This window comes from Lissotriton vulgaris, chromosome 8 (genome assembly GCF_964263255.1).
Source record: "Lissotriton vulgaris chromosome 8, aLisVul1.2, whole genome shotgun sequence".
Lineage (NCBI taxonomy): Eukaryota > Metazoa > Chordata > Amphibia > Caudata > Salamandridae > Lissotriton > Lissotriton vulgaris.
Genome location: NC_141696.1, coordinates 997,530,810 through 997,546,749, shown reverse-complemented (window position 1 = coordinate 997,546,749; position 15,940 = coordinate 997,530,810). Strand labels below are relative to the sequence as shown.

Sequence of the window (15,940 nt, the reverse complement as noted above, 5' to 3'; positions counted from 1 at the left end):
TAGGCTGATTTGCATAAGACGGGGTCCAAACTGGAATGGCGTGGTGAGCAAAAAATTATAAATTTAGGCTTAAATCTCTGTACTGGGGTGAAAGTTTGACAATGTTTTGCATTCCATGCATCAATTTTTCTTTTTGCTTCTATTAATATATCGGTAACACCATAAATTGTAAACCCATTCATAAACCAACATCTTGGTTTGTGAATGGGTATATAAAGCTCACACCCTTACTTTCTATTCATCAGATGAGTGCCAGAGAGTGGTATTCGATTATGTAAAAAAGAAGCGAGTGTCCAAAACATCATGGCAAATATAAGAGGGGGTGAAGTTACATTTGTTGAGAACTTTAGGTAGACGTTGCTTTTTCAGTGCTCAATTCAGCTGCAAGAAATCATATCCCAAATATAACCTCTTGAAAAAAACTAATCTTGCAAGCACCTGCCAAAGTCATGTTTTTACCATTTGGGCTCATATTCGAACTCTAATTGCACAGGTCACTCTTGACTACAGGATTTATCTTCTATTTTCAAATTATTTATCCAGGTAATTAATTCTATGTAATTATTAGGGCGACCGAGTTCTCGCGCTCAATTATAAACAGAAAGTAAAACATATATTAACAGAATTCATACAGCCAGTTCCAGAGAAATTAAGGATCTAAGTAGAAACCACGGGCATATTATCAAGAACGGCATTAAAAATTATCGCTGGTTTAGCAGCAGAAAACTGTCACTAAAGCAGTGACAATGGGCTTGATAATATGCCTTTGAGAATTCCAATAGAAATCCATGTTCTGGTGTGAACCTGGGCTTCTATTGGAATTCTCCAGGGCATATTATCAAGCCCATTATCCTCCTTTTAGCAGCAGTTTTCTGCTGTTAAACCAGCGATAATTTTAAAGCCGTTCTTGATAATATGCCCCTACATTATTTCAGGTTTGACTCTTTGGAAATCCCATACTTGTAGGAATGCTGCTCTCCGCCAGACATTTGTGGGAAGATGGCAGGTGCTTTAAGAATGGCTGAAGAGTACACCAGAATAAGCCAAACCCAGGGGTCCAATTCAACAGAAGGAGCACCTAACTGATGCCAAATGTTGTCTCAGTGTGTGCATAAGCAGGGGTTAACTTTTTACCTGATTCACGTCGTTCTTACATCAACTAGAAAAGTGTACACTACCTGTGTGAGTTCGCCGGTGAGCCTTTAGATGAGAACTTTTTGTGTACACCTTGTTGCATCCTTCAAAATCACATCTGTGAATGCGCCGCTTCCTTGACTCCGGGGACTCCGACCTCCGCTGGCGCCTTGTGCTCTCAATGCTGAATGGTGAGATTGAACTGGAAAAACACAACCATCACAACAAATATTAGTATACTCCTATTGTTTCAAAATGATTCATACTTCCACATGCAACATACTTTTTACTTAACCAGAAAGTTTGAAAGAGGATCAAGATATATTTTTTCATTATATGTCAAATTACTCCTGAAAAAAATAATATGCAGCCATTAGTGGCATATCTATGGAAACTGGGGCACCGATGAATGTTTCAGATTGTTATTTTAATGCCTCCCCCTTAAATGTAGAAACTACATCAGTAGCAACTTTTGCTTCCTAAACTGTACATATAAAATAATCCAGTGCTAAAAGAATGAATCTACTTACCACAATTAGGGGCATATTTATTACTTTTGTGGGGCAGGGCAGCTCAGAAAGTCACCTTGTGGGGCTGCCCCACATCCCACGGAAAGAACAGGAATGTTCAGTATTTATCTAATACAGCAAATCTTTTTCCTTTTACCATGCACTGGCACCGTTTTGGCAGCCGAGTGCCAACGCAGGGCAAGGGTGCCTGTGTTGTAGTCGGGATTGTTTTTTGTGGTGGACGGGGCACCTTTTGTGTACAAAAACAATCATGAGAGGCTTTTTCCTCTTTCTAGGATTGCTACAGAATGCAGAACACATAGACAGAGGTTTAAACAATGAGAAATAAAGATATTTCTCCCGTTTACGCCTCTTCTGGGGAGGTGTATCTTTTTGGCACATTCCCAGGTTTACCTGTTTTTTTTATTTGGAAATTCTTCCACGCAACACCCATGGAGATGCCTCCCTGGCGCACAGTAATGGGGTACAGTGATTTGCACCACATTACATTACTTGAGAACTAAGAGGTCACTCAGGGCTCTGTAAGGTGGCCCTACATGGCTTTATAAATCTCATTTTACATTTGTGTTACTCTTACACTACTTTGCATTGTGCAAGAGAAAAGCAAAGGGGCTCATAAATATAATAATAATAATAATAATATTCTTGAATTTGTAAAGTGCACAGCTACCTCTGAAGTGGTTTCCCGGCGCTGGGGGCCCTCTGGAAGATTAAGCGGGCTATTGCCCAGAGACACATGGTGCTGGGCTGACCTGCCACCAGGGATCATACCGTAAACCCTGTGGTCCGGAGTCAGGCACCCTGACCGTAGTGCACACCTATTGCCCTGCATGACATTCCAATCAATTGCACTACAGTTAAGTATAATGGATTGTATTATATATATATCACGCCAATATAGAAATTGACATTACCAAAGTTGTGGTTAAATGCTGTGGTTAAGAAGGGTGATGCTATATTATGCAACCCTAAAATGTACTTTTCTCTTCAGAAAAAGGTAATTATACAATTAATTAAAATGACTACATATCCACCTGATTACTACATTTTCGTCAGTCCTTTCCCCTTACACTTGTTGGAGGGTTGAGAAGACCTTACTGATCACATAATCTTTCTGGCATCACTCACATGCTCTGAATACCACCAAAAACTCCATCACCCCCATAGGCAAACCTCTCTGACGGCTCAATGGAGTAAGGGCTGTCGGAAAAATGACTACATATCCATATAACCAATCAGGATGGGTGGACATGTAGCTATTCTTTACTGTTCGTCGCTGCCAGGCAAAGCCTGGAGTGAGGGACAGTAAGAAGAAAATAATGTTCCTCCATTCATGTGGAATAACTTCCATGGTGAAGGGAGTATTCCTTTTTTTTATTTACCAAAAACAATCTCGTTTTGGGATTTTCTTTTTGAAAAGAAACAAAAGAAAACTGGGGTATGGTTGTGTCATGCTGACTAAGCTCTGCACCTAACAACGATATGCATTGACTGGAACCGCTGTGACAGCAGTTCCTGCACATTGATTATAAATGACAGACTGCTTAGTGGTCTTTTATAAATTTGACTGGTGGTCCATGAATCCATGGAATGGAGTAATTTGCTTCATCTCCATGATACAACAGCAGGCCTTCCACTAAGAAGGATTACAATTTCATCCACTAAATGATTGTGGATTTTCTATTTGTAGCACATGTTCTTCTTTTAGGAGAAAATTAACTGTATTAAAAAGATAGTGAATATCACAGTTTGCTGGTGTTGTGTTAGAGCCATGCTATGCGAACATGATATTACAGTTTTGTGTTTGAGTTCTACAGTCAATATATGCCAAAACACAGCAAAAATGCCTAGCAAACATACTGAAGCAAGCACTTATACTTCCAACAAGAATACCCTACCAAGTGTGCCGAAGATTCTGATTTGCATTTCAAATGCCAATTAGACAATCGGTTTTGTCCTATAAATCTGGGCCTAGCAGGATAACCCCTTGGTTGATATAGCTCAAACTTATAATTTCCCACATTGGTGGCTGTGTAATATTTTTTGCATCAGTAATATTGCTTTGCAGTCCCTTCGTGATCTTCTATGAGAGTGAGAGTACTATTCAGAGCATGTAAAGATGTTTTAATGCTAACGGAAATTGATTGTTAAGCTATAATTAGCTGTGATGGAAACCATTAACTATAATTAACCTTCAACTGCCCCATTTTCACAGTACAGAGGAAAGTCATAAATGCATCACCTTTACCGGATCAGGACTGGGTACCAAAAGCAGCCCTTGCAAAAAAATTCAAACCAGCCTGCTCCCTTCCTCCTCTCTCCTATTCACTCTGTGCTCTCTTTTCCCCTTCTATGATCCGATGCACCCGCTGTCCCTGCTGTAAATACCCAGGGGAGCTTGAGAAAGTGGAAGAGACACCAACATCAACCCTCTGGGCTCAAAAACTGGCCTCAAGTGGCTCTACCATACTGGGAAAAAGTCTGGTGGAGTAAACAGGCAATCAAAGTGAAACAGTACATTTTCACTCAAGAGAGTAAGGAGAGAGGTGCTTACAGTTGATCGCTAGCTGATCTATTACAGCAATACCAAAAACCGTAGGGGGCAATTTGCAACAGTATTTATGAGCATTTGGTGCAGTAATTAAGAAGTACTCTTTTACATACTTTTAGATGCCATAGTGAATCTGCTCTGAAACATCTAACTCTCACAGATGTCTCCAACCTTTTCTGTGGAGAGAGCTACTTTTGATCAGTGAAAATCATTGTGAGCTACTGAAGGCTATGCAAATTGTGCATTGTTCAATAGTGCCAGATACAATGGTTTGAGATAAAATGCTTTGACTAGGGGCACTATGACATGGCCGCCATGTGTGTGAGTGAGAGTGTGGTCTTGGGGGGTGTATGAATATGTGTGCATATGAATGGAATATATGTGTATGTAGGACTAAGAGCCTGTATCATATGTACTTGTGGACCAGGACATAACTTTCACCATATATGGCACCTTTACATGTATGTAAGCTAGTGATGTGTGGCACACTCGATTGTTCTGTGTGTAACTTCCAATTTAATGCTGCTATAATGTTACTTGTGTTTTCTGGGTGCCGGTGGGTAGCTCCCTCTGACCATGGGAGTTTAAAAATGATACAATTGAGATGCAGTGTCAAATGAATGACCACTGTGCCCAACTGGCACTCCTGTTCAGACAAAGTCTCTCATTGATTTGTCTATTCTGTTGAAACTAGTATAGTTGCAGTGATGCAAGAAGACTCCTTTTTACCTTCTTGAATTCAAAAGTATATCTTTTATTTACATCTGTATTGAATGTTACTCCATTGTTGCTTCACAATTATCAGTATACATTTCTTGTTTCAGCACGTAAAATCATGTTTCTTTTATGTGCATAAATCCATATTCGCAATATGCATCTCTATGCATTTCGGGACCGTGCCCTTCATCAGGGATATTATATGTAGTCTAGAAATGTAAAACAGAAAACTAAGCTGTAACCAGGTGGGTTTACTCATCCAAAACACAGTCTCTAACTATGGAACTTAACATGTTAATGGTGATTCTTAGAGGTGCTTTAAACATGCGTATTGGAGGTGTAAATGAATTAAAAAATTGGGGAAACAGTGTCTACACGGGTGTTGTGAACGTTGATTCATTGGTGTGATCATGTGTTCAAATTGACGGGCTTCAGCGTTTAAAACGCCTGAGCACCGTCAATGTATGGCATATCTGAATTTTGTTTTCTTTTTTTTGGATCAATTTCTGCGTCAAATTAATTTTCTCCGCCTTGCAATTTGTTGATGTGAAATATTGTTTTGTACTCATGTAGTTTCTCTCAATAAAAAACAAAAATAATAAAATACAGATGTAAATAAAAGATATACTTTTAAATTCAAGAAGGTAAAAAGGAGTCTTCTTGCATCACTGCAACTATACTAGTTTCAAAAGAATAGACAAATCAATGAGAGACTTTGTCGGAACTGGAGTGCCAGTTGGGCACAGTGGTAATTCATTTGACACTGCATCTCATTTGTACCTTTACATGTATAACACAAACTTACAACTGATTTTCTTTGAATGGAAGAAATATAAAGGAAGGAAAAATGTTCTGCAAACGTATTGATGATTTGGAACCTTTTTCTGCACTTTAAATTTCTCACACTTCAAATTATTGCTATATTTTTCAGTTATAAATATGGCACCATGTCTACCAGCCACTGGGAATAGGAGGCCTGCTGTGTACGAAGGTGACACTTGAGAAAATTAAACTGAAGAGTTAACTTTGTTTATATGTATTCCATAAAACCTATCATTTCAATTTTCTTCCATTTCCAATTGCCACATTTACAAAAGGCGGCATCCTGCTCCCAGTGGCCTCTAGGCACAGTGCCGTTTTTATTACAGAATAAATACAGCCATTTGTTTAAATGAGAGTAATTTGAAATGAATAAATGAGACTTATTGTTTCATAGAAATATTTTTCTCCCCTTCAAATTTCTCCTATACAAAAAAGACTGTATTTTATAAATATGGCACAGTGTCTATTGGTCATTGGGAGTAAGAGGCCAGCTGTTTGTAAACGCACTATTTGAAATGGGAGAAGACTAAAATGAAGAGTTAACTTAATCATTAAGGTAACTTTTCACTTAATTCTCTTCCATTTAAAAGCATTCAGAAATATCATTTTGTTCTTATGCTCCTGTATTTAGTTGACAAGGACTTTTGTTTAAGAGTTAAATACCTCAGTGTGTCAGTTATTCACCTCTGTGCCCCAGACTGGGTCATAAATCTGACAGAGGACTGCTCATTATGAGGCCCTGCTGCCTGATGATAAAAATGAAAAATTACCACAGTGTCTCCTTAACTTTAAACAAGACAATTGATTGGGTGGAGATACCTGCTTTAGGTAAGAGTCAAAAGAGGGCAAGTATTTTCCATTTGTGCTATTTGTTTATGACTAATTCGTGAATATTTCAATTTCCTTTTCGTTTCTAGATATGTTGATGCAAATTCACAAAGGCATGTAGGAGTACATAATGAGTACTACTGGAATGCTACTTTACATACACCAAAATAACTATGTGAATAGCCCCCTAAATCTCTTCCTCTTTAATCCACACATTGCATTGAAACATAAAAAGTACCCATTAATGTATAGTAGCTTATCTGTGATTGATCACGATGTACAGAATGGGACCATTAATACACTGATACACAGGGCCCATTTCTTCTCCCATAAGAATATTCAAGTGACTCACCTTATTGGGCTGTTCATTCTCCACTACCACTTCAGAAGTGTTTTACGTTGTTCTTTCAAAGATGATTATGAATGCACTGAAGTGAGTGGGGTGTAGAAAGTGAAGGAATGTAATCTTTACAAAAAGGGCTTAAGGTGGTTGCCTATTGTGACAAGTGACTACCTTCAACAAGCACTGGCTTGTAGTAGCCATGCCTTCCTATGATATATACCATGGCTGTAGTGTCAAAAACAGTGAAAACAAATTCTACAAGGCATGAAAAGGGTAAGTTGATTCAATGGCTGCAGCTCTGCCACTCAAATTTAATCAAATGGAACTTGAATACTGTGGAAATAGGGGATTTCTAACCACTATCCATTTCCTATGGTGCTCTGGGCTGAGAGTACCAATATGTCTCTAGGGACGTGCATGGTGTTTGTCGCCCAGCAGGTCACTGCACCACTTGACTGGTGGAGTGCACAGCCCTGGGTGTCCCTGTAGCTTGCTGGCAGCATAATGGTGGTGAGGTCATAAAATAGGCCACTCCACATGGACACACGTGCCTGGCGATAAAGTATATCACTATGTAGTACATTGGATGCCTCCTTTCTCTTACTCTTTCTCTAATCGCAAACCTTATCCAGCGGGGCAAAAGGTCTGTGCGCTCAATAGTTGGCTGCACTGTTTAAATATAGCAGTTCCAGGATAGATACGAGATATTGTAGATTTACTTCAGTAAAAATAGCAGTGCATCCTTTCATAATTCCTATAGCAAATCTTAACATCCAGTGCCATATTATTAAGTAATGTATCCTCCAGGATGCATGAAGTTTCCAGCGCAAAAAGGTGTTAGCCACTTTAGTATCAAGACAAGCATTGAGCAAACTGAGCTGTCTTCTGCAATAAAAATTAAATTTACCTTTTAAACACAAAATGATCTGAATTTGATGTCATTTGAAGTAAGCCATGCATGCACAGTAAAATTACAAACATTTACATATATAACTTTGATAGACCTGTCTTATTATTCATACGCTTGTCCATTGCAATATATAGCTAAGCATTGGCAAAGCCAACACATCCGGCATTGGCAAATTGGAGTGATTGTTATTTTTTTTTTATTTTTTATTGAAAGCATTTGCTACACAATCAAAACAAGATAAATCTAACATGTTGATCACATAAATCATAACAATTGTAGGTTTGCAAATTAAAACCTTGAAGCTAAAACATAATAATCATTACAAATTATTTTAATAGAACAGTAAGGGTCTTTATTAGCACGCAACGGTACTTAAAAGAGGAATACACACCCTTTTTTAGTTTAGTGGATATCCCGGGTGTTTGACATGCTAGTCCAAAATCTTCTGCACACACTTAAGGTAAAGTTTGTCCCTTCCCATCACCTAAACACTTGATAACGATTTGTTGTGGGATGCCCCCTGGTCGTATCATGGGCCCTTTTTTGTACTTTTCAAGTGCCCTTACTACGTACCTTCGCTTGAAATATGTGCGAGTTAGTGTATGTTTTGCTGACAGCAAATCTCAGAAACAAATACTAGTAATTTCCTGTCTGTGATTCAAGGCTCTGCTTCCATCAAAAAATGCACAATTAATGGATGCACTCAGGAACCCAAAATGTAAACACACAGAACCTCTCTGCACCGCCATAGTGCAGATAACAAGAACGTTACGGCCCCTGACGTTAATTACTACTACAATCCAGCTTTTTGATTCCAAGTAAACAAAGAGCATATATGCCATCATTATAAGTGTCCCTTTAATCCCAAAAGGGCTGTAATGCGAGTGACTGTGCCCATAGGCATTAGAAGTCCATTGGGAACACTGTGGGTCAGGAGTGTTTCACCTGGAGACTATGGGCCAGATGCATCAAAGGGTTTTGCCCATTCTGTGTCTATGGGAAAATGTGTTGATGCATATGGCCCTATGACTCTATGTTATTCCCTTTCACTTATTAAACTTTTAATCCCTCATTGAGGGTGTGGTAATATCATGCTACATTGGTCAAAGAGCATACCAGATTAATGTGCTTTTTTACCACACCACTAGAGATGACATTTATAGCTCTTGGCAGCTTTGCTGCTACGCTCTGAACAGAATGCTGAGAAGGGCAGGATAGGCAAATGAGAAGTTTATTTCTTGTACAGTTTTACAAAGAGCTGGCATGACACCCGAGGGAATCGGCATATTAGCAAAAGACAGAGAATCATCAGAGTTCTATCAAAAGGGTTTAGAGTTCTACAAGATGTATAAGAAGGTTCTAACTCAAGCATTCAATCTATTCCTGTGTCGTGGAATAATCTAATTGAATGATGCACAGGAAAGTTTTGTTTTCAGGAGTTTCCTGAATTGAGGTTATTTATATTGAGTTCAGAGTCCAGGACTGGTGTTGGTTCGGTCTTATTGGGCCTAGACTCCTGTAAGGGCATGTTTTAGTCTCTAGGAGTGTTGCAGGATTAGCAGAATTGAGGCTGACCTGAAATTCCGGGCTTGTACATGGTGCTAATTAATTTGTGGAGGAAGAAAACCCTTTTCCCCACTATGTTTTATGCATGACACAATATGGTAACTGTATTGTAGGGGCCCGGTTTCGGACATGTAATACAAAGTGGGAAGTTGAAATGGTATGAATTAATGTTAATAATGTGCAATTTAGGCTTATTTTGCAGGTATATAGAACTAGTCAAAAACATATCAACTGATATGCACATTTTAAAAATGTTTTTAAACTAGGACTATGATATTGGAGCAGCGCAATTTAGACTCCACCCGTACACGTCACAGAAATGCAATATTATACTCACATTTGAGATTATATTCACTGTGTGCCTTGACTTTATCAACATATGTGAAGCATTTAAATGCATTGATGAAATGCAATCACAGTAGAGACTAGAGATTTAGGGCCATATGTATCATAAACCTGATTTGCGATTCCCAAATAGCGATTTTTAAGAAATCGCTATTTGAGAATCGCAAATAGGTGTGTATGTACAAAATCACATTTTTTTTGCGATTTCTTAAAATTCCTTATTTGCGATTAGCAAATTGCGAATCGCAATTAAGGAATACTTCCCCATTCATTTCTATGGGCCAGGAGGCCCATAGGAATGAATGGGAAGTTATTCTCAATTTGCGATTTGCAATTTGCTAATCGCAAATTGAGAATAATTTCAAGGGTGCAGGGGTGTCCAAAGGACACCCTATTGCATCCCTGAAATATGCATGGGTGCACATGTGGCGCAAATACATGCCCTAAGGGCATGTATGTGCGTGACATGGCACTAAATGCAAAAAGGTGCATTTTTCAAGGGATTCGCAACTTACCACCAAATAGAAGTTGGTGGTAATTTGCGATTCCTTAAGGACATTTTGCAATTTTTTTTTGCTTCATACATTGCATTTAATAAATCACAAAGTTTGCGATTTCTTAAATGCAATTGCAAAATAAGGAATCGCAAATTTTGCGATTCTTTGTTTTGCACCACATTTTGCTTAATACATACCATTTAGCAAACTCGCATTCGCAAAGGACAAAATTTCACAAATCAGTTTTAAAGCCATAGACAAGAACCAGATCAAGACCAACGTTTACACTATAAAGATGGACAGAAACAGTTGCTTGCACTTTGAAAGTTTCCATCAGATGTCACTTAAAAGGCCCCTCCTGATATCACAGTTCATTCGCCAAAAGAGAATAACATCAGATCCAAGGGATATTTCAACCACAATTGACAGACAGATCAAAAAATACCTGAAAAGGGGTTACCCCAAACAAATTTTGGAAGAATCTAAAGACAAAGTCATGAACATCCCCGGCGTTTGTGGGGGGCCGTAGTGGCGATGAGGCAAGCTAATGCCCAGAGTTGTCGAGTGTGATCCCTGGTTAGAGTAGGCAGTGAGGCGAGAATTATCGAGTTCGCTGACCCTGGTTCACAACCCTGCCGCGTCAGGGATCGAACCTTGGTCCCGGGCCGTCCTCTGCTTCCGGGTCTGCCGCCTCTAACCAGTAAGCCACACCACTCCACTTCCTTCAACTTTTCCTAGTTATTGCCAGAGAATTTCACTGCGGCACAGATTACAACTGTTGAGATAATTCTGTTTCTGGTGCTAACTCACATTGGTGCCCATCACGCCATTCCAAGTCTGTTGTTATTTGCTCGTGCGCTCATTAAACCTGTATTATTTGCCCGTGCCCAAATTGCTTACCTGGCAGTCTGTGCACATGAGCCTACAGCAGGCAAAATCTGGAGAAAACCTGTTGGCAAATAGCAAATGAATTTCTGATTTGCAAACAGGATTTTACTCAATTTGCCAACAAGATTCTTGCAGGTTTTAGCTCTGTACAGGCGTGGGCAAATAGCTTGGGGTTAGGCTTGGCCATATAAGCATGGAACTCCTTCCTACTGGGGTGCTCATCCAATTTTGGATGGCAACTGCAGTTTAAAATGGCAAGATTACAAGACAAGTGTAAATACCACTTGGAGAAGGAATTCACAACTTCAGCTTGGTGGCAGGTAACACCCGTCACTTAAGCATTGGCGCACAAAGCACAAAATGTTGGCTAGCATGCCAGGGAATGGGTGAATTCATACACAGTTTGCGCTCATTCAACATTTCAGGGTGTTGAACTGTAGATCAGGTGCAAATAGTGAACCATCAAATTAGTGCATCCACACTAAATATAATTAACAGGTGTGCAACTGACACTCACACTTTGGATCACCGATAGAATCAGATCCCACACGAGCAATTAGCACACGGGTAAACATAGTCCGACTTGGAATTCCATTTCTGGCACAAATGGCTGTTTGCACTTAAATTGGAAATAGCACCCTAGCAATAATCAGGATCCCCAACTTCATGTCTGAAAAAAAATATTCTACAAAAAAGCTGTCGATGCTGCTTTTTCTGTAGAAAAAAACTGGAGATTATTTTATCATCTTATAGTCTCACTTTGAGAAAGTCACGAACTTTATGGCGAGTTAAATAAAACATAATGGGGCACATTACCAAGCAATAGCGATAATTATCGCTATTGCTTGGTTAGCGGGAAAAAATTATCGCCGAGTTGCAGTGATTTTTATCGCAGATAAACCTTGGTATTACCAAGGTTTATTGCAAATGCGATAAAAATCGGCCGCAATGCATAATTATCGCTGAAAAGTCAGCGATATTCATGCATTAGCGAGCTAATGCTCTTAGCCATGTTATCCACCTGCCATTGGATAACATGGCTAAGAACTGCTCAGGGCAGGTTGAAGCTTTTGGAGATAATCGCGCTTAGCGCGAATATCTCCAAAAGTTGGTAATAGGAGATAGCGATGTTAGCGACTGTTTCCAGTCGCTAACATCTTGGCACTCCCACTTTGCATGTCATTAGTGATAAATATCACTGACATGCAAAGTGGTGCCCAAGATGGTCGCTATCTCCTACTAGCTGTCGCTAACTGGTGTTAGCGACAGCTAGGCAATAGGGAGATAATTTTATCTCCACTTTCTTGGCTTTTAAAGCCAAAAAAGCGGAGATAAACCCCTTTGATAATATGCCCCAAGGTATTTAGTAAACAGTGGATTTCCGCAGCTTTTCTCACTTTAGAGCAAATGTTAACAGAGAGAAATGAAAGGAAATCAGGGACAGACTGGCCTGCAGGGCAATCAGGCAGCATAAGGGCTGGTCTGACAGGTCAGTGCGTGGGCAAGGAATTCTCGCAGTTTGTGGGCCTGTTTTATTGTTGCAGTTGATTTATTGTGACATTACCACAAACATTGCTGCAGTGCCCCATACCATGCAAAACACATATACAACGTGTCTTTACAAGTTCCACACTGCCTTATTGTCAAAATGTGGGCACTTATTTAACTAACTAATTCACTAATGGGGAACCCTTTTATTTTGGTGCCCAGGGCTACTTTGTGCCCCAGTATGACCATCAAAGGAATACATTTATCTTTTATTTCTCTCATGAGACATGATAGTGGTAAGCAGTAGCACATCACAAGCTGTGATAACTTCCAAATATTTGTTTTAACTCATTCCAGAAACCTTTATAATTTTTCTGCACCCTTCACACTATGAACTATTTTTGTATCCCTACTTTTACCAGGGGTTGACTTTGCATTTAGGTATATCCGCTACTCATATGGATTACTGCTATAGGTGGTCACCTGGCATGATTCTCAGCTGACCTGGCTCTTTGTTCTCCCACATCTGCAGTTATTGCTTTTCACCGGAGTGGTTGGTCGCTGACAACAAATCCCACCCACTTCCGTTCTCTACCTGGGTGCTGAATCATTCTGAGATTTTCGAAAACGTGCTACTTTCTATTCTCAGTCTTGACAGTCTCCACGCAAGCAAACACACAGCGCCTGCAAGAAAAGCTAACAAAAGAGCAGAGACTGGAAGAACAGGAGTAGCATGCACTTAAAGTAATTATCCTGTATTACCGCCTAATCCAGCGTGCGTTCTAAAGTTGCAGGACGAGTGGAGAGGGTATGAGTGAAGGCTGTGTTTCTTGGACTTATATATTTTAAGGAGGATCGCTTGGCTAATCTTCTTATACACATTATTTTGTGTTCATCTCCGAGACAACCTGCTACGAAAAAAAACAACCAAAAAGTCGGTTTAGGAAAAAACATTCATTTACTGCTGAGCCAAACTTTAAGAACCTGCTGATGGGGAGCAACTGACAGAGCTGTCTCATTTGTTTCAAAGAGAAGAGGATTTTTGGAGGTATTAGTTAAAGGTTGAGACTCAACCCGTCTCTAAGCCTAACTACTTCTGGAAGCAAACTCATTAAACAATTGGATTCCACATAATTCCATTACTCATAAAGGATCCTAAAGCCAAACCGAATTAACTCAGGCAATAAAGCAGTTTCGAGCATCAGGGTCTTTAGCTAGAATTCAAAGGCAATGCTTGTTTAAGTGAACAGTTAAAGTGAAAGAAGAGGTAGCTTATGTCCATTCAGGGAAGAAAGGGCCAAAGAAACGAGAACCTCAAAGAGAATTACATTTTAACTACACCTTATGATTCAACAAAGTCAATTTAACAATGTAAAATGTAACATTTTAATGTAGAAAGCACACCACACTACCTGCATCTCAACACCTCTGAAAGTTTCTTTGGGCGGTTAGGCTATTTAAGGTATGCTTACAAAAATACTTTGCTAAATATTTAAGTCTTTGTAAGTGCACGGGTGAAGAAGACCGGGTGGGCTAAGTCCCAGAGTATGACCACAGAGTAGAGAGATGTGTTTTTCACTGCTATGCTGTACGGTATGTTAAATTAAACCTGTAGACTGCACTGACACCCAAAGGGCTTCATGGCACTTAAGCATCACATGTGTATGCATGCACAGATGTTATTTGCATTGTCGTATGCCCACCTACAGACCTGACAAATGGTTCCAAGCAATTGTTACAGGACAACAAAAGGCATGGTTTCTGCTGCTCTTGATCCTATGGGGATTTTTTGTCATTTTTTTCTCCTTTCGCTCCTCTCCAGTTATGTGCAGGCATCAGGTATCAACTCTATAACAACTGCAAAATCCACATACTTAAGAGGGAAAGGGGAAAGAAACCTACTGCAAAAGATTATGGGGGTGTAGGATAAGGGGTTTCTCCACGAGGAAGTTTTGGAGAAAAAAAAATTGTTTTTTGATTGCATTTGCTCTTGCTGTTTTTTTGCATGTGAGGATACAAGCATAATTAGTCACATGGGAAAAATGATTTCACAAAACGTTTACACAAATCCAAGTATAACTTGAAAACAAATTGTAAATTCCTGAAAAGAGTAAATCTGCATCCATTCAAGGTAATAAAACTCTGCTTTCAGATTTACCAACTTCTTTAAATATGGATTCTAATATGTACAGTGTGTGCATACATACTACAACATACACTTAATCAATTCACCATTCCCTTTTAACCATAACTGTGTGTTTGGAACGAAAATGACTGAGTTTGTGGGCAGTAGTATACGCCTCACTAGTCCTATCACACTGTGAACATGGATGACAAATTGTACACGCTAAGGCCAACGTAAATCCTCTTCCAGGGCAGTAATGAAAAAGGGAATATACACCGAAATTACTGGGTGTGCAGTGAAAGGAGTTTTTTTCAACTCAACACTGTTTTCAGCTTTGACAAAAAATAATGCAATAGCATTATTGAGATGCCTTTATTCCAAAAGGAATTGTACACACAAAATGTGAGAGAGTATTGCCAGTTGAAAGGCTGAAAATGGTGAACGCTGTAACTTTCCATGCAAACTATTAGGAATGAAAAATAAAAAACGAATCGATGTTAGTTGCACATCAGTCTCAAATGTCTACAACCAATCCAAATTCGATAGTATTTTTTTTAACAAGCCTTTATTCTTTCAATTGAATTTTAAATTTCAATCAATCAATCAATCAGTCAGGAGTTTGTATAGCTCGGCTTCTCACCCGTTAGGGCCTTTAGGTGAAATTTCAATGTTGCAACGAATTTCAGAGCCCATGTCAACACAAGTTTTTAACTTTTACCAGTCTTTTTCAAGGGTTTCGATATATTAACTTTAGCTAATGTTAGCCATTTTACATTAGCATTGCACAAAATTAACACACTTTAACAATTCCGAACAGAAACTGATGAAATACCCACCGCAAGCATGTAGAAGGAGACAGAGTTTGTATCTACCCTGAAAAAACAAAATGGTGCTATTCCAAGTCAGCTATAATGTGCAACAATCCAACCCCAAAATGTAAAAGGTAAAGGTAACTAAGGAATTTAGTCTCTCACATTTTGTATTGTAATCCAAATAGTATAGACACCAAAGGTACTAATAAAAGAACCCACCACTGCAGGCTAACAAATTATATTACAAAGACATGGGGTCTGATTGACGGATACTCACAATGTCACATTTGTGACTGTTCTAAAACTTTGGAGACAAACACTGCCTTTACATGCTCAAACTCTGCCTACATATGCTACTTACTAGAATTTATCATTATACCACCA

At 39.2% G+C, this 15,940-nt stretch overlaps 1 protein-coding gene across 2 annotated transcripts in view; it reads right to left on the bottom strand.

Moving 5' to 3' along the window:
* KLF12 (KLF transcription factor 12) overlaps positions 1-15,940 on the bottom strand; it is a 997,335-nt gene that overhangs the window by 120,924 nt on the left and 860,471 nt on the right. For both annotated transcript variants that reach the window (XM_086933410.1, XM_086933411.1), the window contains exon 8: positions 1,179-1,336. In XM_086933410.1, the coding sequence (XP_086789536.1) occupies positions 1,179-1,336 (158 nt within the window). The remainder of the gene's footprint in view (positions 1-1,178; positions 1,337-15,940) is intronic.